The sequence below is a fragment of the Bos indicus x Bos taurus genome, chromosome 16, assembly GCF_003369695.1.
Source record: "Bos indicus x Bos taurus breed Angus x Brahman F1 hybrid chromosome 16, Bos_hybrid_MaternalHap_v2.0, whole genome shotgun sequence".
In the NCBI taxonomy this organism is placed as follows: Eukaryota; Metazoa; Chordata; class Mammalia; order Artiodactyla; family Bovidae; genus Bos; species Bos indicus x Bos taurus.
This window is the reverse complement of record NC_040091.1, coordinates 49759746-49785618: the sequence shown is the minus strand read 5'-3', so window position 1 is coordinate 49785618 and position 25873 is coordinate 49759746. Positions and strand designations below refer to the sequence as shown.

The 25873-nt window shown below is 57.0% G+C and overlaps 3 protein-coding genes across 10 annotated transcripts in view; 1 reads left to right on the top strand and 2 right to left on the bottom strand.

Annotated features, from left to right (window-relative positions):
• MORN1 (MORN repeat containing 1) overlaps positions 1-225 on the bottom strand; it is a 49106-nt gene extending 48881 nt beyond the window's left edge. For 2 of the 5 annotated variants that reach the window (XM_027565149.1, XM_027565150.1), the window contains exon 1: positions 1-213. In XM_027565149.1, coding sequence (XP_027420950.1) covers positions 1-163 — 163 coding nt within the window. In that variant the 5' untranslated portion in view covers positions 164-213. The other 3 variants (XM_027565148.1, XM_027565146.1, XM_027565147.1) reach the window with 3 other exon arrangements.
• Positions 226-376: 151 nt separating this feature from the next.
• RER1 (retention in endoplasmic reticulum sorting receptor 1) lies at positions 377-10375 on the top strand. The gene is made up of 7 exons (XM_027565144.1): positions 377-558; positions 3826-3907; positions 4916-5020; positions 6564-6663; positions 7837-7915; positions 9087-9222; positions 9769-10375. The coding sequence occupies exons 2-7, from the start codon at positions 3827-3829 to the stop codon at positions 9856-9858; spliced, it is 591 nt and encodes a 196-aa protein (XP_027420945.1). The 5' UTR covers positions 377-558; position 3826; the 3' UTR covers positions 9859-10375.
• Positions 10376-10575: 200 nt separating this feature from the next.
• PEX10 (peroxisomal biogenesis factor 10) lies at positions 10576-16177 on the bottom strand. 4 transcript variants are annotated; one of them, XM_027565142.1, is made up of 7 exons: positions 15966-16173; positions 14990-15070; positions 14702-14758; positions 14231-14631; positions 12908-13083; positions 12674-12809; positions 10576-11935 (listed from the first exon to the last, which is right to left on the bottom strand). In XM_027565142.1, exons 1-7 carry the CDS (start codon positions 16075-16077, stop codon positions 11867-11869), a joined length of 1032 nt encoding a protein of 343 aa, XP_027420943.1. In that variant the 5' UTR covers positions 16078-16173; the 3' UTR covers positions 10576-11866. The 4 variants fall into 4 exon arrangements, with proteins under 4 accessions (XP_027420943.1, XP_027420944.1, XP_027420941.1 ...); XM_027565143.1 differs by lacking the exon at positions 14702-14758 and having other exon boundaries at positions 15966-16177; XM_027565140.1 differs by lacking the exon at positions 12908-13083 and having other exon boundaries at positions 15966-16170.
• Between the last annotated feature and the right edge of the window lie 9696 nt (positions 16178-25873).

Sequence of the window (25873 nt, the reverse complement as noted above, 5' to 3'; positions counted from 1 at the left end):
CTGTCCGCCTCCCTCCCTTCCCGACGGAGGCCCGGTAGGGTAGTCGGCCGTTACCGTCCCGCGGTGGCCTTCCTGGAAGCTCCCGGTGCGGCAGGCAGGAGGTCGCGCGTCCCTCACTGGCGAACGCCATCTTGCCGCTAGAGGTTTCCCTTAGCAACCACATAGTTCTTCTCTACTGGCTTGTTGGTTGTGAGGGGGCGTGGCCTCTAGTCAGTCCCTGGGCGTTACCAAGTTCTGGAGCTGAACTATCTGGGCCCGGAGCCAGAGGACGCGAATGCGCTTGCGCAGCATGGCGAATTTCCGCCGCTTACGTCTCTTCCGCCTACGTGACAGCCCAGCCAACGGCCTGGGCGCTCGCACAGGAAGCGGAAATGGTTGGAGGCTCACGGCCCCGCCCCGGCGGCCATCTTGGAAGCCCGGGAGGCGGTGCCGCGCAGGACTGAGCGGAAGTGCTCGGTTGCCCCTTCCCGGACCGAGCGAAACGCCGGCGCGGCAGCCACCCGCGTCCTCCTTCCCGCGGCCCTCGGGAGACCGCGTTCGGCCGCAGTGGACCGCGAGGTGCTGGCGGGCGGGGCGGGGCTGGGGTCGGGCGGGTGCCGTGGTTCTGAGGGGCGCGCGTGAGACTGGGGCAGGGCCGGACCCCCGGGGTCGCCGCGGTGACCGGCTCCAGTTCCCTGGCAGCGCGTCCTGGGAGGGGTCGGCTGCCTGCCCGGGGCCGTGGGACCTCGGTGTCCTCGCCGATCTAGGGCGGCCTGCGGGACTTGGGTAGGAAGCGCCGCGGTGGACTTGGGTCGCTCGGGGTCGAGTCCTGGCCCTTCTGCACACCGAAGATCCCGAGCGCTCGGGCTAACCCGCCCGACGGCGCCCCGCGTGCTGTCCCACAGCTGCCTCCGGAAACCTGCCCCAGGCACATAGGCCTGGGAGCGTCCCTGGGCGCCTGCTACTCGGTCCGATTGGTCTCATTCTCGGAGATGTGTAAGGTGGAGCTCTCCTCGTAGGTGAATATAGGGCCCCCAGGTCTTGGTGGTGCAGGTGTGGTGGAGACGGGAAGGTGGTCGTGCCCAGGTAAAGGAGCCGGCCGTGAGCCCTGGCCGAGCACTCGGGTGGGTGAGGTCTGGAAGGGCTTTTCAGCGAAGAGAACAACATCGGAGGATGAAAGTGTGGGAAATTACCAGGCTCGGGACCCGGGAGAAAGGGGGCAGGGGATGAGGGGAGACATAGAGGGAACCAAACGGTGCCAGGCAGGACTGTCCTCGGTGTGGGATGCGTCTGCGTGGGGACAGCTCCACAGACAGGTGCAGTGATGACTCTGGTACTATGCCCACAAACCTGCATAAGTGATACTCCTGGTCTCTGTTTGGAACAGTTTGATCTTGTTTTTTTCTTTGTTTCCTTTGTGGCTGAGCCTGAGGCAGTGACATCCGACAGAGAACTTAACCCACTGCTAGCTCTGTGTCTGGCCTCATGGATAACGGAGCCGGCAGTGGAGGGACAAGGCTCCCCTTCCAGGAGCTTGCATTCTAGTAGGAGGAAATAGAGAAATGAGGCAGAAAGCAGTCAGAAGTGGCCTTGGAACTGCAGAGGACTGCAGACACCCCAGCTGTGTGACGGCCACCCTGATTGGAAACAAGTCCGAACAAGGCCAGCTTGCTGCCTTCCTCCTGGGGGTGCTTCTGGTTAGAACCGGGCCCCACACTGGTTCTAACAAGGCTGGCTGCTGACTCCCCACCAAAGGCCTGGGGGGGTGGTGCTGAGATGCTGTGGCCCTGTTTCACAGACTGGAGTGGGGAGGGCCACAGTGGCCTGCGAGTCACGCCATAGACAGGCCATTTGATCCAAAGTTCACCTTCTTAATGTTGATGGGAGTTCAGCCAAGGCGTGGAGTTATGTTAATGTAAATGTCTTATGTCAGGTGACCTGAAGTTGGTCAACATGTCATGGGAAGATCTTTCACACATTCAGTTAAGAGAACGAGACTTAGAAGCGGTTGTCTCTGTGTAGGGCATACTTTAGAGGAATAGCAGGTGTTTGTCTAATGTTAATTTTAATACCTCAATTCAAGTAAAGGCATTTAAATGGTAGACACTTTAGTCGTAAAAAAGTAAAATAGGGAAAAATTTGTATGGAATCGTAGGATAAATGATGTTACTGATACAGCTTTCTTCTGGCCTGACTTTGGTCTAAATAGCGTGGCTGGCCTTCTCTAATTTAGCCCTTTTGAAAATAGGAAATTTTCCCCAGTTGAATATAAAGGCAAACTTCCCCAAAAGACAGGGCTAGGAGCTACAGTTCACTGTGGCTCCCAGGAAAGCAAAGGGCATTTCTGGGTCTCCTTGGCACTCTGCCCCTCCACTGCTGGGCTCCAGGAAATGGTGTTACGGAATCAGAGTAGACGTTCTAGCACAGATGTGCTGGTGCTTGTGGGATTGCTCAGATTATCTGCATATCAAAGTTGTACTGTTGACCCTTGAACAGCATGGATTTGTACTGCACGGGTCCACTCTCGTGTGGATTTTTTTCATGAGAACAGTACCGCAGTACTGCACAATCTGCGATTGGTTGAACTGCAGGTCCAGAGACTGACTCTAAAGTTATACTTGGATCGTTGACTGCTGGGGCTGACGCCCCTGCGTTTGTTCAAGGACCCACTGCAATTGGTACTGTGTTCCATCTGGGATCTAGGATCATGTTGTGAGCCTGCTAACTAGCGGGTGCATTCAGGGAGGATGTGCAGATCCAGGCTCTAGCCTGGCAGTGAAGAGGCCGAACAAGGCTCAGACCGTTGGACGCCTCAGGTGTCTGCCCAAATGGGAAGGGCTGCTGTGCCACCTTCCAGATGAGGAACGGTGGCTGCATGACCATACCACTCAGGGGCGGTGGACTCCATGTTGGAGTCCACTTCTGGTCCCCAGCCCTGCCATGGTGCCACAGGTGGGGAGGAAGCCGCCCATGGTATGGGGGCAGTGAGAGCTTGTCCCTAGCATTTTCACCAGCTTTGGACTGGCATGGCCTTCCGCCCTCTGCTTCCTTTTTGTTCTGCGGTTCAGGTGGGGGCCGTGCTGGGCTGCAGGAGCCAAGGCCAGAGCTGCTCTTGACTTTGAGCAAGTGGCCTGGACTGTCTGAGGCTGACGTGCTGCTGTGGCATAGGGGTGACGGTGCCCACCCTTCTCTTGGCGATTTGGGCTCTCATGTGCTGAGTCCTCACGGAGTCGCGCAGTCAGATGAAGTAGTCAGGAGCAGATAGGGTTACCTCCACGCACAGATAAGGAACTGGGGCGCAGACAGACGGCTACTGGGAATCCTGGCCATGGAGTGGGGACCTGGTCTGGACAGGGCCTGGCACCGTGGGGAGCAGCCTGGACAGAGACCAGGTGGGGCCTAGAGAAGAGGGGCTACTTGGGAGCCTGTGGAGCGGCAGGAGGAGATGCTGGCAGCGGGCGAGTCTGGAGAGCCTTGGGGAGGTGGGTGTAGCCACCTGTGCTGCAGACTGGCCCCAGGGAATGTGTCCACAGGACTTTGCAGCCAGCGGGGTGGCCCTGGGACTGGTGGGAGGGGTGTGAGCAGGTGACAGGAGCGGAAATGAAAGTCCACCGGCGCTGCTTTGCATGTCACGTGGCCTCCTGGCTCCACCAGAGCATGTCGCTGGCTTCTTTCTCTTTCCTGGATGACTCGTGGTAAAGACACAGGCCGGAAGCCTCCATGTGTGTGAAATAGTGAATACTAGAAAAACCTGCTTGGTGGTGTTGATGGAAATAGGGCAGTGATTAGGTGCTTGAATGCTGTTTATTTAGTATAAAAGTGTTTTGTGTTTTTCTTGGCTTACAGAATGTCTGAAGGTGACAGTGTGGGAGATTCTGTCCATGGGAAGCCGTCTGTGGTCTACAGATTTTTCACACGACTTGGACAGGTTGGTTTGGGGTTGCAGAGCTGTATACACATTTAAGGAGAAGGCAGTGGCACCCCACTCCAATAGTCTTGCCTGGAAAATCCCATGGACGGAGGAGCCTGGTAGGCTGCAGTCCATGGGGTCGCTAGGAGTCGGACACGACTAAACGACCTCACTTTCACTTTTCACTTTCATGCACTGGAGAAGCAAATGGCAACCCACTCCAGTGTTCTTGCCTGGAGAATCCCAGGGACGGCGGAGCCTGGTGAGCTGCCGTCTATGGGGTCTCACAGAGTCAGACAGGACTGAAGCGACTTAGCAGCAGCAGCCACATTTAAATGAGACTTGACCCTGGGGCATTTCCCCATGGAGTGTAAGTGTCCTGGTAGCCCCCCTGGGGCTAAACTAAAACTGTGTTGACTTTTAAAAGAAAAAAAAATAGCATCTGGAAAACTTGATAATTATTGAAGCCAGGTTATGGGCCTCTGTGGGCACACATTCTCTCTTATGAATGAATAAAATTTTTCATAATTAGAACTTAAAAATCGGAATTAATTTCAAATCAAAATGAGAATGCAGACGTGTATATTAGTTAAATACTTACACAGATGTACACACGTACGTAGACATGTGTGCACATGTGTGAATCTAGGAATTTGGCCATTTGCTCTGCAGCTGTGTCCATTCCTCGCCCCCTGCCCCTCCACTGCTGGGCGGGCGGGACCGGCTCCAGGGTAAGCGGCTACGGGACAGGACCTGCCGCTGAGCCCCAGGTGCAGAGTGGTAACATTCCTCTGTCTCTGCTGTCCTCTCTGTCTCCCCACGATGGCCTCTCGGGCCGATGCTGTGGGGCCATCGGCTGTGAGAGAGATCTGTAATATCTTTGGTTAAAGAACAAGTGCGTCTCCAGAACTGTCGCAAGTAACTTTTGGATTAATTGTAGTCACCACTCGGCGCGCAGGTCAGCAGCAGGCGTGCTGTGCAGCGGGAACCCCAGGGCGGCCGTAACACAGTCTGTGTCCCTCCTAGATCTACCAGTCCTGGCTGGACAAGTCTACGCCACACACGGCCGTGAGATGGGTGGTGACGCTGGGCCTGAGCTTCATCTACATGATCCGCGTTTATCTGCTGCAGGTCGGTGGGGCGGGACCTGGCCTGGTGTGCAGGTGGGAGGGTGGTTTCTCCTTCTGTCTCTGGGGTAGAAGTGTCCTGGTCTGCTCAGGGGACCTCCTGGTACCCCTTGGCTGGGCCTCCTGGGGGCTGGGGACAAACTCACCTTCTGGACTGGCCACCTCATTCCCTGGGTGCATGAGACAGGCTGGCATCCGAGGAAGACCAGGTGAGATGACTGAGGGCTCTCCCAGGGGCCGGGCGTCCTCCCTGAACCCTGAGAGCAGGGAGGCTTAGGCCTCGTCCGGGGCTTTTTGCCCTGGGCAGGACAGCTGTTTCCTCCATGAGAGCAGACCCATCTTCCTGGGTGTCTCCCAGGTGAAGAAGGAAGGGTGTGAGGACAGGTACTCCACCCATTGGACACTGCCCTGCGTCCAGCCCTGGGGAAACTGTCCCCTCGGCCGAGTGTGGGGACTCATCCGTGGCGGTGGTGCTTGTGTCTGTTTCTGAGAGGAAGCCTAACCCTGCTCAGTGCAGAGGTGGCAGGCCTGGAGCAGCTCTGCAGCAGGCACGGTTTGTGTCGGCAGTCTACAGTTAATGTTGTTTGCTGCGCTTGGGTTTAGGTGTTCTTAAGAAATTGGACCTTGGTCCAGTCTTCATGGAAAGAGTGACCTCGAAACCTTGAATTGGGGAATTTGGGCAGGATGGGGGTGTGTTTCCCAGGTTAGACTCACCAAGTCCATGCCTGATTTGACATCCCTCCAGCCTCAACTCAGCTGTTAATTTTTCACATCTAGGATTTTGTTGTCTCACTTGAACATTTTTTAAGGTATCAGGACATCAAATGCCAGCGTGACAGATGTCAACTGGTTTGTGTGAAAACATTTGGGCTTTTAGAATTGGTCATGCAGCGCAGTTCTGGTTCTCATTGGATAAACTCACTCCTTTAAGAATGAGCTGAGGACTTCCCTGGCAGTCCAGTGGTTAGGACCTCCAGTGCGGGGCCCAGGTTCGATCCTTGGTCGGGGAACTAAGATGCCGTGTGCCATGCGACCAAGAAGTCCAGTGGCAGACGTATGCCCTCCTCTGTGTCTCCTGAGGAAGATTTTTCTCCGTAATACTCTGAGTCGTTGGTTTCCTGATTTTCTGGTTCTGGATTTCTTCTGGGCAGAGGTTGTGAGCAGTCCTCGCACGGTGTGTGTGGTGCCAGCCACCTGCTGCAGGGAGCTGAACTCTCAGGTCTTGGGCTGGTTCGGGGCCCGTGTCCAGGTTGGGGGCTGCTGGCGAGGACAGACCTGTGACCTGGGTGTGCAGCTTGGGTGTGTGGCTTTGTGAAGCACCCTGTTTCTGCTATCTTCTGGGGCTCTGGTGGCTTCAGGTTTTGGGTGCCTTTAACTGGACGCTGGCTTGTCCATGCTCAAGACCCACAATGCAGCCTGAGACTCACTGTCACTGTGGTCGCTCACTGCTCTTCTGTCACTTGTTCTGAGCTTGTGTCCACGTGGGTTCAGTCCAGATGAGGACTGGGTTCAGGGTGGCCTCACTGACCGTGTTCCTTCTCTTCTAGGGTTGGTACATCGTGACCTATGCCTTGGGAATCTACCACCTGAATCTGTTCATAGCTTTCCTTTCTCCAAAAGTGGACCCTTCGTTAATGGAAGATTCAGGTACAGTGAAGTGTGCCTCCTTTGCTCTTTGGGGAGAGTTGTGATTTTATGTGTTTCACAGAACTTTTTTCTCCAGAAACATTTGAAATCTCAACTTTGGAGACTGTTCTTTAGGTGTTTAAAATGTACTTGGAACTTCTGTGATCCTGGCAAGTTTGTTTGTAGAAGGACTTGATAAACCCTGTCACAGTCACAGGAGGTGGGCGCTTTTTCCTTTCTGTGTTTGGCAGATGAGGAAACTGAGCCTTGGGGCTCTGTAGCCTGTTCAGGGGTGGGATGGAGGGGTAGGGTGGGGGTGAGCCGGGGCCTGCCTCCTGGGCAGGTGGCCTAGCCAGGGTCCCTTCTCGCAAAAGCAGGCATCCATACTGGTTGGCGTGGCTCACTGAGGCCACTGGCCCCAATGTCCCAGGACAGTGGGTTGAAGAGTTCTTGGCTCTGGCTGCTCCTGGCATACCTGGGCCAGATGGAGGCCTCAGTGCATGCCTGCCAGCCAGCTGGGGATGAGGTGGTGCATGACCAGATGCTGAGGCCTTCATTTGGGCCAACGCTGCCATGTTGGTAACACCCGCTGCAGCTCCTGTGGAGCCCATGGGATCCTGCTTGTTGTGGCAGAGACACTGTCCAGACTGCAGATCGTGACTAGAACAGTGTGTTTTCTCTGTGGAGTATCTGATGGAAATATCAAAGGAAACAACCCTTTCATTTACTGTTGCCATTTGGGGAATTAGAAAGCAAGAGGCCTGTCTGTAGGCCTCAGTTTCTCCATGTGTCACTGGGGAGGGCACCTTCCTGGGTGGGGTGGGGTGGGATTCCTGGCTCGTGGAGGAGGGCAGGTGTCCCGAGTCCAGCGCCCTCTCGAGCCAACACGGCTCCCGCCTCTGCCTGCTCGTGGCTGTGTGTGCTCATCTCTCCCCTTCCCTTCAGGTCTCATGTCATCCAGTTGATGGGTTCCTGAAAATTGGCATGGGGTGAATTTTTTACACGATCTCTTGAAGTAGTCTTAACAAGAAATTCTCATACAAATCTAAAGCTGTGAATGTTTCTAAATCAGCCGAAATTTTTGTTAAAGTCTGGGTTTCACGTGTCAGGGCTGTTGGTTCAAAGCCCTAGGGAGCTTAGAGCTGTAGGAAGGACGGGACTGCCCGCCTCACCCTGCTGACTCTGACCTTTCAGACGACGGCCCCTCATTACCCACCAAACAGAACGAGGAGTTCCGACCCTTCATCAGGAGGCTCCCAGAGTTTAAGTTCTGGTGAGTCCCTCATCCCCCGTGGTCCTGCCCCCGTGTTCATCTCGCCCCACCCTTGTACCACCACCCGTGCTCCTCCCCGTGTGTTCCCCCTTTTTCTTCCACACGGTCCTTCTCACGTGCTCCTCCCCCCATGCTCCTCCCCGCTGTGCTTGTTCCCACATGTGGCTCTGAGCTGGGCAGGTGTTTTGGTTCTGGTGAGCTGGCAGCCTAGACTCCTCAGAGAAACGCCAGCTCTAGTGTGTTTCCCTGTCTTGGACGTTGTCTCACCCAGAATGTGAGATATGCCTGCTGGGCATGGAGGGTCCTAGGGGCCTCCAGGGCCCACCCTGCTCTGGGTTGCAAAGTAACATCATTGTGCCTTGAAGCCACAAAAAGGGGGCTGCTTCGGGGTGGAGGGTCCTGGGTAGGTGACTGACTCGGCCTCTGGGGGTACGCTGCTGTGCACTGAGGGGACTAGTTCCCTCCCCACTTGGTTCTTGGATGATCTGAGCACAGGGCAGGTGTTGGTGTGAAGAGGGGTTGACTTGTCTGTAGGCCTCCTGGAGGTGGTCCCATGTGTGTGATGTAATGATGAGTGTGAGGGGGGTGGAGATGACCCCGCTGGCTGGGGAAGTGGGAGGGTCTGTGAGTGTGTCTGTCCTGTTCTGTGTCATTGGCGTCTTCACCCTGCCCTCCTGGTGCGGGTGCAGCCCCAGTTGGGTGTGAAGTGCTGGGCCTAGGGCTCCTAGGGGAGGGGTGGGAAGCAGGCGAGGCTGGGTCCTGTCTGCGCTCTGGGGTAGCCTTTGCGCGCTAGAAAGGGAGAGCCAGGTGCACTTGAAGTAGGGCTGCGACCCTGGAGTGCTTGACCCTGAGCTGGAGGGCGGGTGGCCCTGAGGTCTAGTTGCACCTGTTTGATGGGATGCTGCTTGGCCACGGGGACAGCCTGCCAGGCATGTGGGACTCGAGCTGGAGGCTTGGGACTGGGTTTCTAGACGTGCCCCTGCAGCACATGGCATCCCTGTCCAGCCACCAGCCTGAGCAGCACCAGCACCCCCACTGCTCATTTTACGCTTTGCGTCTGTGTCACATGTGGTACGTGACACACGCCACACGTAGCTCCCACCCGCTTCTGGAGGAGACCCCGCCCCCCGGGGCCGCCTCCTGTGCTGACCACTGACCTCTCCTTCCACAGGCACGCGGCGACCAAGGGCATCTTGGTGGCCATGGTGTGCACCTTCTTTGAGGCCTTCAACGTCCCAGTGTTCTGGCCCATCCTGGTGATGTACTTCATCATGCTGTTCTGTATCACCATGAAGAGGCAGATAAAGGTAAAGCTCAGGTGCTGCTGTGCCGTGAGACAGCATGCCTGGCTTCAGGAGCTCTGAGCTAGGCTTCGGTCCGAGACACCGGGGCTGTGCAGTCTGGTGGGTGTGTGCGCTTGCCACTGGCATGAGCCACAGCCGCTGTGTCTGGTCCGTGTACAGGGCCAGGTCCTCAGCACAGCCTCAGGTCACACCCTCAGGTCTGGCACATCATCCAGGGGACAGTCAGGGCCCAGGATGCGTCATGTGATGCCACCATCACCCTAAGCCATACTTGGTGACAGGGTGGCTCCGCTTTGTCCTTTTCTTCCCCAATCCCAGGTCCCCAGTTTAGTAGCTCTAGTTTGTTCTGCACACAGGGTGGGGGTCATGAAACCTGTCTCCTACCCCTGAGGTTTCCAGCAGCTCAGCTGGCTCAGCCAGGCGGTAGGGGGACGGGGTGTCTGAGGAGCCCTGGCTTCCTGCCTGCATGCAGCAAAGATGGGCTCAGAGCTGGAGGGGAGTTGGGCCATGGGGAGGCCATGCTGAGATGTTTCTGTCTGTCTGTCCCAGCACATGATCAAGTACCGGTACATCCCATTCACGCACGGCAAGAGGACATACAAGGGCAAAGAGGACGCGGGCAAGACATTCGCCAGCTAGACGGCCACCTGCCACCTCACGGCGCCTTCTCTTCTCACATACAGTAGTTGAGTACAAGGGAGTTATTTTCTTTCTAAAAAGAAGCTTCGATTACTTGTAACTGAAGTATCAGGTTTTTGAAGAAACTGGCATTTAAACCGAATCGCATTGATTTATTTTCCAGCCGGTCAGGTGTGCAGACGCCGGACTTGTAGTGGAACGCAGGCTGGGGGACAGCCGGGTGGTCTGGGGAGGGTGGGTGGCCGGCCGGCCGGCTGGCGGTGGGGTCAAGCCCGCAGAGGGATCTAGGACGCCTGGCTGCTGCCTCTGAGGATGCCTGCCGCCCGCGTGGAGGATGCACACCCACCGGAGCAGCCGCTCCCTTAGCTGCGGGTTCCAATGCCAGTTTCCCAGTTCATCTCACGGGAGATGTGTCGAGTTGGCCTCTACCATGATGACTCAAAACTTTGTTCTTAACCACCATGATTGCTTTTGAGGGCCTGGAATTACAAATATATATTTTAATTGTTTGAGATTATTTTGACACCTTTCTTTGATACGTCAAGAGTTGTTTTAAGTGTGTTCTCGGCAGCAGCCCCTTTCAGAGGCATCTGGCAGGAGGGCCAGTGCCGTGGGCTTTAACACACGGCTTCTCACTTTCTACGGGGAAACAACTTTAACCTGCATGTCAGCTTTTTTGATGTGATAAAAACCAATACTCGTAAACATTTTACTAAGTGACTTTTTAATTCCAACTTTATTAAAGACAATGTCCCCGCTCTTGTGTAGTCTCTATCTAACCCACCACAGCTCCTGCACCACGAGGGCCCGCGGGGCGCCCAGCCGCCCTGGGAGGTGGTCACACTGCCACGCTGCTGACTCCCGGCTCCGAGCGCCGTTTCCATCTGTCTCAGTTTTGGACCTCAAGTGTTCCCCTCATGGCTTCTTTTTTGCCAGTTTTTGCAAATCTGAACTAAGCAGCTCTTGCTTTTAAGAGGCCACATGAAGATCTTTGTGTACCTGACCCGAATTTTAAACTTCACACGTAAATGATGTTCAGATCAGTACCTGTTACCAGGCCGTGGCAGCTGCAGCGCTTGTGCTCTCGACTTGCTCATACTGTTGTCCCAGTAAGTGCACTGATGTGAGACTTGACGGGAACTTGCAGCCACTCGTTGACAGTGTGAGGATGGGGTTTAGGACCCACGGTGCCTCCCCCTGTGCTCCTACCTGCCTGGAGCAGGGCCCGCGGTCACAGCCCGTCTGTGGGGCTGACCTCCGCCTCTTGAGGAGGGCCTTGGCCACCAAGTCATGTGGAGAAGAGGCCCTTCCACATGGGTGTGTGCACCCCTCACAGCGTCAGCACACCAGCACTTCTGTGGAATTGGTGCTGTAAGGATGCCTACGCCAAAATCCAGTCTGCAGGATTTAAGCAGATCTAAAAACCTGAAGATAACAAAGGTGGCAGGAAGCAGGCTGGCCACAGTGGTGAGTGGTGATGGCAAGCTGGCTGGCCCGCTAGGTGCTCCACGTGGGAGGAGACCCCTCCTGTGGTGAGGCTGGAACACACACTGCCGTGTTCTAGAATGGGAAGCAGACTTGACCATTCACTAGAAGGCATGTGCCAGAGGTGTTACGGTTGATGACAGCTTCTGGCTTTCTGGGAACAGTTGTGCTCCCGCCCTCCAAAGCCAGCTTCAGGGACGAGGGTGAAGTCTGTGGGTCTTCTGGGCTGCAGGATTATCATGCTGGGAAAGCAAACTGCTGGTGCTCGGCTCCAGGTCAGTCAGGCCCCGCCCTATGAGTGACTGGTTTGGGGAAGGGAGGGGCGTTCTGAGGGTGGACTGGCCGCCCAGCAGGTCCCCACCCAGCCTGCCCTGCAGGCCTGCATTAGCCAGGTCCAAGTCCAGGTCCGGCGCCCATCCTCCTGGCAGCTGGCACGGTATCACACGTGACAAAAGTCTTGAGGCTTTCTTGATGTCTGTGCAGGAGAAGTCGACAAGAATAAGGCTGCTCTTCCAGCAAGGGGTCAGCGGTAGTGCCGCAGGTAGACCAGCTTCTGGGGGAGGAACTTCTCCCTGCAGAGGGGACACTCCGTCTGGGGAGAGGGGGGACAGTCACAGGCCGCACCCGGCACAGCATCTCCAATAAAACAGGGATGTACCCATGTCTCTTAGAGCATTTTTCGAGACATTGCGGGCGGTCGGGGCGCATGGCAGGGACAGTGACCAGTGAGGGGACGGTCAGGCCACAGGTGATGCGGGATGGGGAGGGTGCTTGGCCATTGAAGGACCATGGCTACCCAGAGCCTCCCAGGAGTTTTGGGGTGTGAACTTGAGTGTCCTGTCCCCACCCCTTGGGACTGGGTCCCTCCTGTGAGGGCACGTGCCCCACATGGGCCGTGTGGGAGGCAGTGCCTGTGTTCCTGGGGCCTCTGCAGGGTGGCCTGGACCCCGGGAGGAGGCTGCAGCACCCCCGCCCCTGGGGCCCTGTGGGCTGAGGAACCAGGCAGGCTGGGCCTCAGGCCCCCGGAAGAGATGGGGAGGTACATGGGGGCCCAGGGGCTGCCCCTGCCCGGAACCATTACAGGCCTACGAGCCAAGTCCCCTGCTCTGGTCCCCTGGCTTGCTGGACTGTACACTCCAAGGTCTCAAGGCTGAGCTCTGGCCCCAGGACTCTAGGGCCTGCCTTTCTGGGTTGGAGCTTCAGCTTTCACCAGTGCAGTGCCCTGACTCCAGACATTGCCCTGGGTCCAGCCTACCTGGAGGCTTCTAGAAGTACGCCCCTACCCCAAATGACAGGCGGTTTTGGGGACAGGAATGCTCCAGGCGCCCACCTTGGTGTCGCTCCAGTGGGTTATACACTCCCAGCAGAACAGGTGGCCGCAGGGTGTGGCCGTCGAATGCCTGCGTTCCTCCAAGCACAGCGTGCACAGTGGGTTTCTGGAAACTGCTCTTTCCTCTGCATGGTTCCTGGTGGGAGTGGGTGGATGGGACACAACTGAGCCGGAGTCCTGCCGGGCACCAGGGGAGCCAGCCCCTACCCTACGCTGCCGCCCTGCCCCATGCACCTGCGGTGGGACAGGCCGCGCTGCAGCCTCCACTCCCTCCGGGCACGCTGCCTCTGCTGGAAGCCGTAGAGCTGCAGGCCTGCGGCCAGCGCCAGGTGCAGCAGGGACACCAGCCCCAGCAGCTGGTAGCTGGCGCGAACCCGAGGGTCCTCGGCAAGCGGGCGGCGGACACGGAGCTGTCAGAGACCCGGAGGACAGTCACGTGCTCAGAGGGTGCGAGGCACTGAGCAGCCCAAGGGCCTAGCCTTCAGGTGGGATTAAGCCAAGCCTGCCCTCTGGCTGCGGGGTTGGGCAGGAGTGCCTGGTGGGCCCAGCACTGAGCAAGGAGGGTGGTGATGGAGCCTGCAGGTCACTGGTTGCAAGCAAGGCATCGTGGGAAGGGGACTGCTAGGCACCCAAGCCTCACAGAAAAGGAACCAGCAAAGAGGCCTGAGCTGGGGAGCCCTGCGGACGGCAGGGGACCCCTGCATGGCGGATCTGCTATTCAGCCCCATCTGGAAACAGAAGCTCCTGCTTGTATCAAGGCCCTGGGCTGACCGTGTGATTCTGCAGGCTGGGACTCCTAGCCACATCCTCCAATGGAAAGCTACTTGCCCTCCACTGCCGTCTCCTTCCCTAGCTGGGAGCAGGGACTGTCAGGTTAGCCAGACCAGCCAGAGCCCAAGAGGTGGGGCCCTGGTGTTTGTGGAGGAAGAGCCCCCGTGGCTGCCCCGAGGCCCCGAGTGGGCTGCAGTAGCTCGACAGACACCTGACGCAGCGGGCAGTGTGAGGGCAGTGAGCACTGGAGCTGGGAGGAGGCGGCGCAGAGGCACTGGACACCCCTGCCAGGGGAGGCGAGTGGTGGGGAAGAGCCTGGAGACCCTCGGGAGGTGGGGCCCAAGGGGAGGCCTTCCGGATGAACCTTGAAGCCAGGGCATCAGCTGAGACCCAGCAGGGTTGGAGTCCCTGTGGTGGGCGGAGACCACCAAACCTCCCCAGGTGGGAGGCCAGCAGGGATGCTGGTGGCAACGGGGTCCATGTGGTTGCTATCTGGTCACCCTCAGGGGGATGTCCCCAAACCTGACCCTCTGTCAGGACGGCCTGGATGGGGTGGGCATAGGGCCCAGGAGCCCGGGTATACAGCAAGGTGGCCACAGGTACTGGCAGTGGAAAAAAGACTCACCCCACCCTCATCAGGGTTTTTGGAAACCAGACTTCCTCTGGTCTTTTAGGACCCGACAAGACCCATGCTTCCAGTGGGGATTTCAGCTCCAGCCCTGTGACTGCTTGCGGGCATAGTCCCCGAAGAACAGCCTCTGCAGACAAGCCAGACCTGTTACTTACGTAGGTGATGCCTGTGAACCTCTTGGCCAGGTGGTAGAAGGCACCATGGATGTAGAACCAGGCCACGTGGAGACGTTGGAGGCACCCGAGGCCCTGCTTGAGCGCTGACACGGCGCGCAGGAGCACCCCCTGCTGCTGTTCCGTCAGGCCGGCCGTGCACCGGTGCACCCAGCGCCTCATCCCTGACTGGCTGCTGGGGGCCAGGCTGCCCCGCAAGGGCCAGGCGCCATCGCCGGTGGCCTGCAGCTCATGCTCCAGGTGGAGCAGGGCCTTATCCAGCAGGTAGGGCAGGACGGTGTGCAGCGCCACCAGGATCCCGCGTCGCAGCCTTGAGGGCACGTGGCGCTGTGATGGGCCCACCTGCACGACGCTGACGTATTCCTCCCCAAGGGTCTGGTAGCCTGCAGGGAGAGGGGCCTCAGCGATCTCCTCTACCGGGCCCCCACCTCCCCTCCAAAGGATGATACTCACAGCCCACGCCCTGTGGTAGGGCGCAGTGCTGGGACCCCTCTTGGACCACGGGTTCAGCTGCGGAGAAACAGTCCCAGACAGACGTGACAGGGAACCTCAGGGCTTCCAGAGGCCTGGCCTGGACTCAGGGCCTGGCCCCCACCTAGGGAGGGGTTTGGGCCCCTTCCTTCCCAGAGACTGCATGCAGGCCAGTTGGGGGACACTGTGAAGCACCTCCAGAAAGCTCCCTTTGCAGGCAGCCCTCTCCTGTCCTCGGGGCCCCTCGGGAGGTCGCACTGTGGCCGCTACCTGCTAGTGTGGTGAGGCCGAAGTAGGCGAGATCCGACACCAGCTCTACCTCTCTCCTCCACTCCAGCCACTTCTTCGCACCTAAGAGGAAGAACTGTACGTGTTATTCCTGAGGGGCTGGGGGCCGTGGGGCATGAGGGTCAGAACAATCCTTGCTCCTGCTGCCCAGGCTCAGCCCTGTAGCCCCTGACTTGCCCCCTACACTCTGCTCGCTGCCTGGACTCACGCGCTGTTCACTCTTGCCATTGACACCTGCCTCACCTGGGCTCTGAGTGTCCTGAGAACCTACCCACCTGCAGCCATGCCCCCTCCAGGATCCACTTAGGCAACTGCTCTAGAACCCAGGGAACCACAAGGACAGGCAGTGTAACACAGTGACCAGCAATCAAACCCGAGCTCCAACACTGCTGGCTGTGAGCTCAGGTGAGTTATATCTCTGGGATCCCCGTTTTTCTGTCTCTGAGGAGGGTAATAGCAGCAGGTCCTCCAGGCAGGCATGTGTTAAAACGAGTTAATGTTCTGAAGCACGGAGAGCAGTGTCTGACATGGAGTAAGTGAACCTGTTAGCAAGATTAATACACGGGCCATTTGTTTTGATCCTGTCGTGTTCCTCTCTTGCTCAAGGCCGGCCCATGGCCACCCGGCCCCAGTGTACAGTCCAGCTTCCCTTCAGCTGCTCCGAAGGAGCCCGCTGTTGGCTGGAATCTACCCCACGCTCTTGCCCCTACACTGGACTCCAACGCCCCTGCTCCACGGTAGCCTCGTGTCAGCAGAGCCGTGAACTCTTCCGCGCCTGGTGGCTGGCCTCCAACCCCGCCCTCTGCAGCAGGGGTCAAAGACCAGAGCACCTGCTCCTTCCTTCAGCTCAGGTCTTGGGGGGCGCACAGGGTCAGGCCGAGCCTGCAGAGGGCTGACCAGCGGGCCTGGGGCTCGTCTCCCCGCCTCGCGCCCCCACGGCCCCCGCAGCGGCCCTCACCTGCTAGGTTGTGTAGGGCGCCGCCCGCCGCGCTCCGCAGCCCGCCGCGGTAGTAGTCGTCCTTCTGCGCCGCGCGGACCACCTCCGGCGGGCTGGCGACCGCGGAAGCCATGGTCAAGGGTTGCAGGGCCGCGGGGATCTTGGGGACCGGGGGACGGGGAGGCGACGCAGGGACCCAGATAGCCACGCCCACGCGGCGGCGCCGGATGACAGAACTGGGCTCGGCGTGCGGCGCAGACCTTGCGCGTCACCGAGGGCGGGGCGGGGCGGGGCGGGGCGGGGTTGACAGCCGCGTGGCCAGAGCGGCGCGAACCTGGCCCAGGGTGCACACGCAGGGCTGGAGGGGGCGGGTGAGCCGGGAACTGGTGAGCGGCACGGTGTGGGAAGTGACCGCGGGGACAGCCCCCACAAACTGGGAGAAGCGTCAGAGCCACAGCAGGTGCTGACTCCCCTTGGTGGGGCACTTGGTCGCCCCCGGGGCCGGAAGTAAGGTGGGCTGTGGTCTCCCCGCTCCCTGCAGTTCTCTCTGAGGGGCGCTGGCGCCCCTGGGTTCTAATACCCGCGACGCGCCTGTGGGCCCAGGGAAGGTGCTCTGGGGCCCGGGAGAGGGCAGGGAGCGCGGATTCTTGAACCACGGTGTTTATACTAGCGGCTGCCCCACACGTGCAGACCCCCGACTCCTCTCAGCTGCTCTCAGAGCAGGGACCAAAGAGGGCCGCGGGGGTGAGGGGCGGGGGGTGGAGAGACTGGGAGGCCACGCACCAGAGGGGACAGAGCTAGGAGATCCCGGTGCCCAGGCACAGGCCACAGCTGGACTTGAGCTGCAGTTCAGGGCCCAGGGAGGGGCCTGGGGAGAGGGCAGTGAGAGGAGGCAGTTGGGGTGCCTTAAGGGCTCTGGGTCTGGAGCAGGTTGTGTGTGTGTGTGTGTGCTTGCTCAGTCTGTCCAGCTCTTTTTGCCACCCCATGGACTGTCGCCCGCCAGGCTCCTTTGTCCATGGAATACCCCAGACAAGATGCTGGAGTAGGTTACCATTTCCTCCTCCAGGGGATCTTCTCCACCAAGGGATCAAACCAGAGTCTCCTGTGTCTCCTGCATTAGCAGGCGGGTTCTTTACCACTGAGTCACTTGAGAAGTGAGCAGGCCATCAGTTCAATGACTCGGTCGTGTCCGACTCTTTGTGTCCCCATGGACTGCAGCATCAAAGTGTCTGTATGTGTGCCTCAGTGGAGGGGGGTGTAGGGGCGCCCCACAAGGACCAGAGGGCCTTGTCCTTTCGGACCTAAGGGGTAGGAGAGAAAGGAGGCAGGTGACCGAGGGGATAGGGGAACCACCAGGGCCCTGACTTTGGCTGGGAGGGTGTGGGCTGAGACGGGTTGCAGCTCCTGCCTTACTTTTGCTCCCACATGGATGTTGGTATGGGTATGTGCCCAGACAGCACAGCTCAGCTGCACGGAGCCAGCCTGGGGACAGACTCAGGTCTTGTCGGGCTCCACCAGGTGCAGGCAGGCCCCACCTAGAGGGAGGAGACAGGACCTGGGTGGTCCCACAGTCCCTCCTACTACTGAAGCCCCAGTGACCCTTGGAGTGGTGCCCTTGTCTGTGTACCCTGGTCACAGAGGCCACCCACTGCTTTGGTTTGTAGTCCGGGGTGGACCCTCAGGCAGAGGCCAGGTGGAGACACAAGCCTCACTGGTTTCTGGCCAACTCTCGTGAGACACGCTGACCCCAGAGATGCCCTGGCCTGTGGGTTTGCACAGACAGACAGTGTCCACCAGCACCAAGGTTGATTTGAAGAGGTTTTGTCCCCTTCCTCAGGGTTACCACCTGGTTCCTTCAGAACCGTGAGGGGCGGGCCTCACCTGGGTCACCTCCCCCACTGGCTGGTTCCACCTTCCTGCCTCGCACTGCATGTCCAGGTCTTCCCACCAGCACTGCCACACTGGGCAGGGCAAGGCCAGAAACTGTTACTATGTGACTGTTCTCAGGGAAGTGGGGCCTGGAATCCAGCTGGGTTCAGGCCACCCCGGGTCTCTTCACGTGCCATGGAGATGGTTAGTTGGGATCCGAGGGCCCCAACTGTGACTTGAGCTTTTTAGGAGGAGGGTCAGAGCCCAGAATGGCCAGCAGGTGGCGCCATCAGCCCACCTGCTCCGCCAGGGTAGCGGTAGACTTGTAGAGGACTGGGTAGTGAGTCTCACCCTAAAGAGTGACTCTGGATCAAAACCGAAGGAGTGAGGCTAGCAGGGTGCAGAGATGCCCACATGACCAAGGAGGGGGATGAGACAGTTTCAGAAGGAAGTCGAGGTGGACGGGAAGTCCCAGCCTGGTCAAGCGTCAGCTGTCCTTGTCCCCTGGTGGTCAGGCAAATTGGAGCCCCGGGCGTGCGATGGTCTTTTGCTGGAGGCCTCACCATGTGACTTCTGACCAACTCTGGCTCCTGCGACAGGAAGGGGAAGACCTGCAAGGACTTGGCCACTGGGACCAGGCAGATATCTGACCGGGTGTAGACCCCACATGGGGCCTAGACGTCCTCTACTTCATTTGGCTCCCTTTCTGCAGAAGCAGCTGAGCCAGGAACCTGCTGTGACCTCAGCTATGTAACCTCATCTACAGGAACTCACCTGCTCCCTCTGACACCCCTGGGCTTCAGTTTTCTGGTCTGCGGAATGGGGATGCAGATATAAGGAGCTGTTGCTTATAAAGTGCCTATTTTGTGTATATCAGCAGCTGTAAGCTTGGGCAGGGCTGGGGCTGGGTCAATGGGAGTGGGGTCCTCACCTCGCCACTGAATTCAGTCACTTCCTCACACTGTCAGATTGGTCCCTCTTTCGGGACACTTGCTCCTCATTGAGCTCAGCATGGGGGGCAGCCCTATGCACACTCTTGTTTCCCCTGCTCATCTCCCACCCTCCTCCAGCCCCACCCAGCAGCCCAGTGGTCAGGCTGGCCAGCTGATCTGTGTCCCTCTGCTGAGAGACCAGCTTCACTGGATACACCTTGCTTGGGCAGCTGCTGTGCCCTCAAGCCTGGCTCAGGAATACCTGTCCAGAGAAGGAAGGAGAGGCATGGGGGGTCAGCTTGCAGCACTTGATTGTTGCCAAGGTGGTTCGCTGTGTGACCCCCTCCTCCCGAAGCTCCAGGGCATGGGGTCCTCCAAGCATGGCAGGATACCTGGCTGGGTAGACCGCTGCCCTGGGACTGGGGGTGGTCTGCTCCCAGCAGAACCTTTCCTGGAACCCTGGATCCCCTGGCACATCCTATAGCGGGGAGCAGGTGCTTCTCATTGTCTGAGGATGGCTGAGGAGCCAGTGAGGCTGAGATACCAACCTGGGGGTGGCGTGGGGAGACGCAGATGGCTGGGGACCCTGGTCAGCTTTGCTGTTGGGGCTGGGTCCTTGACTGAGCAGGCACTTTGTGGGGCGTGGAGCAGAGGTGCGCACTGCTGCCTCTGGTGGGGAAGTGGGGGTAGAGTCGGGGGTGGGCTGCTGCAGTTCTGGCCCCAGGTGTGGGGCTGGACTGGCCCAACTCCCCCCTTCCCTACAGCGGGAGGGACTGGCCGTTAGGGTGCAGCTCTCCCTGGGGACAAACCGGAGAACAGGTTCCTCTAGCCAGTGGTGCTGCTGGGCTGGGAGCACACCTTACCCGCCAGGCAGCTGCCTTCTGTGGGTGGCCCCTCAGAACTGAGTTGGGACTCCCACCAGCCCCTGGGGCAAAAGCCTCCCCAACTCCCCCGACCCCCCATCACAAGACCCAGAGCAGCGCCTGGCCAGGGGCTTGTTGGGAGAGGGGACGGGACAGGGGCTGCCTGGGGCTTAAGCTGGCCTGGGAAGTAATGTCGAGAGATTTTGGAGCACAGGCACTGGCCAGGGACTCTGCCAGTGGCCAGGGCCAGTGTGATTCCTGGCTCAATGGGGTGCTTGGACTTGGGGGCCCTGGGCCTCTATCAGGCTTCAAGGGGGAATGGGACAGGAATCTGGGGCTTAAGGGACCAAAGTGGGAAGTGGTACCATCCTTGTGGCAGAGCTGCAACTGAGCTCGGAGAGGCCATGCCTAGTCCAGGGCAGGTGCAAGGTGAACCCCAAGTCTGCCTGGTCCCACATCTGGATCCTGATGGTTTTGCCTGATGCTGGGGAGAAGGTGGAGGTGTGAGAGCAGATGTCATCCTAGGGCTGAGCTGGTTGATAACTGGGGCCTGGACACTAAGGGCCCAAGAAAAAGGTGATCTCGGGGGACTTCCTGGAGGAGGAGGTTTTGCACTGGCATGTGAGAGAGGGGCTCCACCCACACCAGAGCCCATTCTTCCAGCCTCCCAGGGGGAAAGAGAGGTAAGACAAGCCAGGACCCTGCAAGGTGGGGTACCCTCCACAAGACGGAGGATCCATGGGCACCAGGCAAGGCCAGGGAGGCCTAAAGAGGGTGGCCTGAGAAAGGCCCCTGGCTGGGCACAGGTCACCCACACACACTCCTGTGACTCCAGCCCAGGGAGTGGCATCCGCTAGGGGTGCCACATGTGGACAGGCTCAGGGAGGTCAGTCTTGTCCTGGGAGCTCATCTGCTGGAGGCTCCCTGCAGAAGTCCCCCCTACCCCGTGTCACTGTCTCCATCACAGTGTCCTCCTAATGGGGCGGGCACGAGGGCTGCCACCTTTGCGCTGTAGATGCGACCTCAGCAGGTCCTCACCAGCCTCGGCCACAGGATCCTCACCTGCCAAATGGGGGATAGGAAGTCTTACCCGCTGACCCTGGGAGCCTCCAGGCTCCACGTGTGTGCAGTGCGGGCAGCACGGGGCAGCCCGAGGGTTGGTTCCCTCGTGAGCGGCCTGGGGCTGAGTTGCTCAGGGTTTGCAGGGAGGTGGGGCAGCAGGTGGTAAAGGCCTCAGGGGTTTGCAGGCTTCTCAGAAGCAGAAATGCTTTGTCTGTGACTCCAGTGATGGTGCTGAGAGGGCAAGTCCAGAGGATGTCTCCTGTCTGGCTCCCTTGTCTGTTCCCAGTGGGCGTCCGGTGGGCAGCAGCGCTTGGGGGCCTGTGTGGACCGAGCTGTGAAGCCAGGGTGAGTGGATGAGACTGGATGCGCAGCGGGCACGGTCCCCAGCTTGTGCTCGTCGGAAAGTGAGGCCGTGGTCTGTCTCGTCAGCCCCACCGCTGGCCAGGGCTCTGGAGGGAACTGCGCTGGTTTGGACCTCCAAGTCCACTTGGTTCTGAATTTGGGTTTGGGGCACAGGCTGTCCTGACTCACGGTGGCTAGTAGCTGCCAATGACCAGCTCTTCCCACAGCCCCTCTGCAGCCTTGAGGCTGCACTGAGCACCCCCAAGGAGGGATGTTTACTCTCGAAGTAGAAGAGCTGAGGCTACTGAAGGCCCGCAGCCTCCTCACCTGGGATGTGAGGGTCAGGAAGCCACCAGGGCCTGGGGACTGCAAGTGCACTGCAGGGGCTCCCCAGGCAGAAACACAGGAGTGCGGTCCGGTGGCTTCTTTGGTGAGCACCCAGCAAGGCATTGTGTGGACAGAGTGGCTCCCATCTGTTGGAGGCCAGGGGTCGGGAGCTGAGTCCCTCGCAGGAGGCTCTGGGTGCTGTGTGCATCCACAGGCTCCCTGATGTGGCCTGTCTGGGGGCTGTAAAATGACAGTTTACAGTGGAACCTGCCAAGACCCATCCCCGAGACCGGGCTGAGGGGGAACCCCACGAGGTGTCTTTAGTGTTCTCCCCCCGTGCGAGTCTTCCCTTGCATTTGGGAGCTGTGGCCGCGCCCTCACTGCCCAGTGCCACCCAGTGCCCTCTTGACTCACTGGCGCACAGCTGACCAGTCGTCTTCATCCTACCCGGTACCCCCAGGGTGCTCTCTGGTGGTGTTCAGTGCTCATCTTTGGTTTTAGTTATTTTTCAGAATGCATAGAGTGTTTTGTTGCAATCACCTTAAAAGCTTTTTAAATACAATTTTAAAGATTATACTCCATTTACAATTATTACAAAATATTGGCTGTATTCCATGTTGTACAATATATCCTTGTAGACTGTCTTACACTGAATAACTTATACCTCCCAGTCCTCTGTCCCCATATGATCCCTCCTCCCCACCAGAAACCACAAGTTTGTTCTCTATACGCTTAGTATAATCTCCAAGTCCATCCATGTTGCTGCAAATGGCATTATTTCATTCTTTTTATGGCTAATATTCCATTGTATATATGTAACATGCATGCACGGAGAAGGCGATGGCACCCCACTCCAGTACTCTTGCCTGGAAAATCTCACAGACGGAGGAGCCTGGTGGGCTGCAGTCCATGGGGTCGCTAAGAGTCGGACACGACTGAGTGACTTCACTTTCACTTTTCACTTCATGCATTGGAGAAGGAAATGGCAACCCACTCCAGTATTCTTGCCTGGAGAATCCCAGGGATGGCGGAGCCTGGTGGGCTGCCATCTATGGGGTCGCACAGAGTCGGACACAACTGAAGCGACTTAGCAGCAGCAGCAACATGCATGCATGCATGCTCAGTCGCTTTAGTCGTGTCTGACACTTTGCAATCCTATGGACTGTAGCCTGCCAGGCTCCCCTGTCCATGGGATTCTCCAGGCAAGAATACTGGAGTGGGTTGCCATGCCCTCCTCCAGGGGATCTTCCTGACCCAGGAATCTCACTCACGTCTCCTGCATCTCTTGCATTGCAGACAGATTCTTTACCACTGAGCCACCAAGGAAGCCTGTATAGGTACCACATCTTCTTTATCCATTCATCTGTTGATGGACATGATGGACACAGATTGCTTCCACATTTTGTGTTGTAATTACTTTTTAAAATTTATTTTTAATAAATAATTGCTTTACAATGTTGTATTGGTCTCTGTGGTACAACAACGTGAATCAGCTTTAAGTATACATTTATCCTCTCTTGAGTGTCCCTCCCACCCCCTGCAATTACTTTTGATTCATATCTATATTAGCGGCACAGAGGTTTTTGGTCTCTGTATCCCTTTCCACTCTGAACAATTGTTGGGGACACCACAGAGGCAGAGCTGGTGAGAGCTGGCTGTGAGATCTTCAGTAATTCTGTGAGCTGGTTGGTAAACATAGCCATTATTAAAATCAAATTATGAAAATGAATAACCAACAAGGTCCTAATGTACATCACAGGGAACTCTGCTCAGTGTTTTGTGGCAGCATGGATGGGAGGGGAGTCTGGGGGAGAATGGATCCTGGGGGAGAATGGATGCATGTGTTTGTATGGCTGAGTCCCTTTGCTGTCCACCTGAAACTTTATAGTCAGAGCTATGGTTTTTCCAGTAGTCATATACAGATGTGAGAGTTGGACCGTAAGAAAGGCTGAGTGCTGAAGAATTGATGCTTTTGAATTGTGGTGCTGGAGAAGTCTCTTGAGAGTCCCTTGGATGGCAAGGAGATCAACCCAGTCAATCCTAAAGGAAATTAACCCTGAATATTCACTGGGAGGACTGATGCTGAAGCTGAAGCTCTAATTCTTTGGCCATCTGATGCGAAGAGCTAACTCATTGGAAAAGACCCTGATGCTGGGAAAGACTGAAGGCAGGAGGAGACAGGGATGACAGAGGATGAGATGGTCGGATGACATCACTAACTCAATGGACAGGAGTTTGAGCAACCTAAGAGATGGTGAAGGACAGGGAAGCCTGGCATGCTGCAGTTCATGGGGTCACAAAGAGTAGGACACAACTTAGCGACGGAACAACCACAACAATATGTATGCCTCAGTCCCTTCACTGTCCACCTGAAATTTTCACAACGTTGTTAACTGGCTGTACTCCAATACAAAATAAAATGTTAAAAATGAAAAAAAAATCAAATTATATAAACCATATAAGTTATATAAAAACACAAGCAATCAACACTCAAAATTTAGCACTTCCTAATTATTCACTTCTTACTATAGATAGGATATGTGTCTGTTCCATCTAAGGACTGGCAATCCCAGGGGATGGAATGTGCCCATTTCTTCCCGATTCCTTGCTCCTGAATCTCACGGTTGCAGCTTGAAATTGGCCGAGGCAGGTGCACTTAGAGCACAGACATCAGCGAGCATGACCTGCAGGGCTTTCCTCCCCAGAGAGCTTGACCTGCACACCCCGGGTTAGGAGCTCCTGACAGTTTCCACAAAGACCATAAAAGTGATCGTTTAAAACAATAGCTATGGGGGACTTCCTGGGTTGTCCAGTGGTTAAGAATCTGCCTTGCAATGCATAGGGATGTGGGTTCAATCCCTGGTCAGGGAACTAGGATCCCTCATGCTGTGGGGGCAGCTAAGCCTGTGCACTGTGATTGGAGAAGCCCATGCACACCGCATGGAAGACCCAGCACAGCAAAAAAAAAGAAAAGTTATGGATGGAGTTTTACTAAAAATAACAATCAACACATTGCATGTTAATATAAATAACATTTTATGAAAATAACTATGTTTTTCCAAACAAAAAATTCAGCAAAAGAGTGACATTTTTTACATTGTTGCAAATCTCCATAATGTTTGGGTAGAGAAGAGAAGACAGCTCCATCTGCCCTACTGGTTGTGGTAAAGAATTCGAAGAAATCTTCTGATTCAGGTGTGTGTGTGCCAGTTCAGTTCAGTTCAGTTGCTCAGTCATGTCCAACTCTTTGGGGCCCGAAGGACTGTAGCCCGCCAGGCTCTTCTGCCCATGGGATTTCCCCAGGCAGGAATACTAGAGTGAGTAGCCATTTCCTGCTCCAAGGGATCTTCCTGACCCAGGGATCCAACCCATGTCTCCTGCATTGGCAGGCGGATTGTTTACCAACTGTCCTGCGGGGGAAGCCCAGGTAACAGTGGGTATTCTTCAATGAGTTGCCAAAACAGAACCAATGAGAGCTTCTTTAGGAAGTTGAGATGTGAAAGCTACAACCAAGGGGAACTTCTCTGGCGGTCCAGTGTTTAAGAATCCGCTTGCTAATGCAGGGGACATGGGTTTGATCCCTGGTCAGAGAACTAAGATCCCACGAGCGGCAGGGCAACTAAGCCACAACACAGGATCCCTCGTGCCACAACTAAGACCTGATGCAGCCAAACAGATAAATAAATACATTTTTTAAAAGTTGCAGCTGTATCAGTGGCCATAAGGGATTCTGTTCCACCAACACCCACTGGTCTGGTTTTCACTTGCAAAGGATCTTCACCATGATTTTGGACTATCCTGTTTTGGTCATTTGGGAAATACTCATTTGCTGGATTTTCCAAGTGTTAACATGTTTCATTAGATCATATTAACACCACCAATCTCATGCGAAAAAGCCGTCACCGATGGGAAGCTATCAGACCCAGAGCGGTAGGTACCAGTTCTGCCCAAAAGCTGATATTCACTTAAGCTCTGACTTTTAGCGTTGGCGGCAGCTCTTGTCATTTCATTTCTTTTCCTCTGAAGTGGCGGACTCACTCCATTTGTTTTTGACAGCAGCTGGTAGATGTCTGCACACCCATACGGCAGGGCCAGCTGTTCTTCCGGGTAAAACACGGTGTCTGTGTGCTGCATCTGTGGCCGGTTCAGGGGCGGCAGCTTTGTGTGCACTTGGGAGCCCTTTGTCGTCATCTCAAACAGAAAACTAGAAAGATGCGAACCCAGAGCTGAGGTTTCATGGATGCGTCCTTCTTACTGCTCTGTTGAGGACGTGTTCAGGGAAACAGCATTTGCTTTGTTCAATCCTGAGCATGTGGTGATGCAGGGCATGAGGACGTGGCCCTGCAGCCTTGATCCGTGCAGAGCGAGCGCTACCCCCTGCCCCCATTGGTACACATATCTGCGTGGGGAAGGAGAGGGAATTATGAGAACAGTTCTGACCTTGAGGGCACCTGCAAGGTTCTGGGCACCTGGGGTTCCATGGGCTGCACTTTGGGAAGCAGTGCTCAGAGGCATGGCCTTGGCTGGCTGCCCC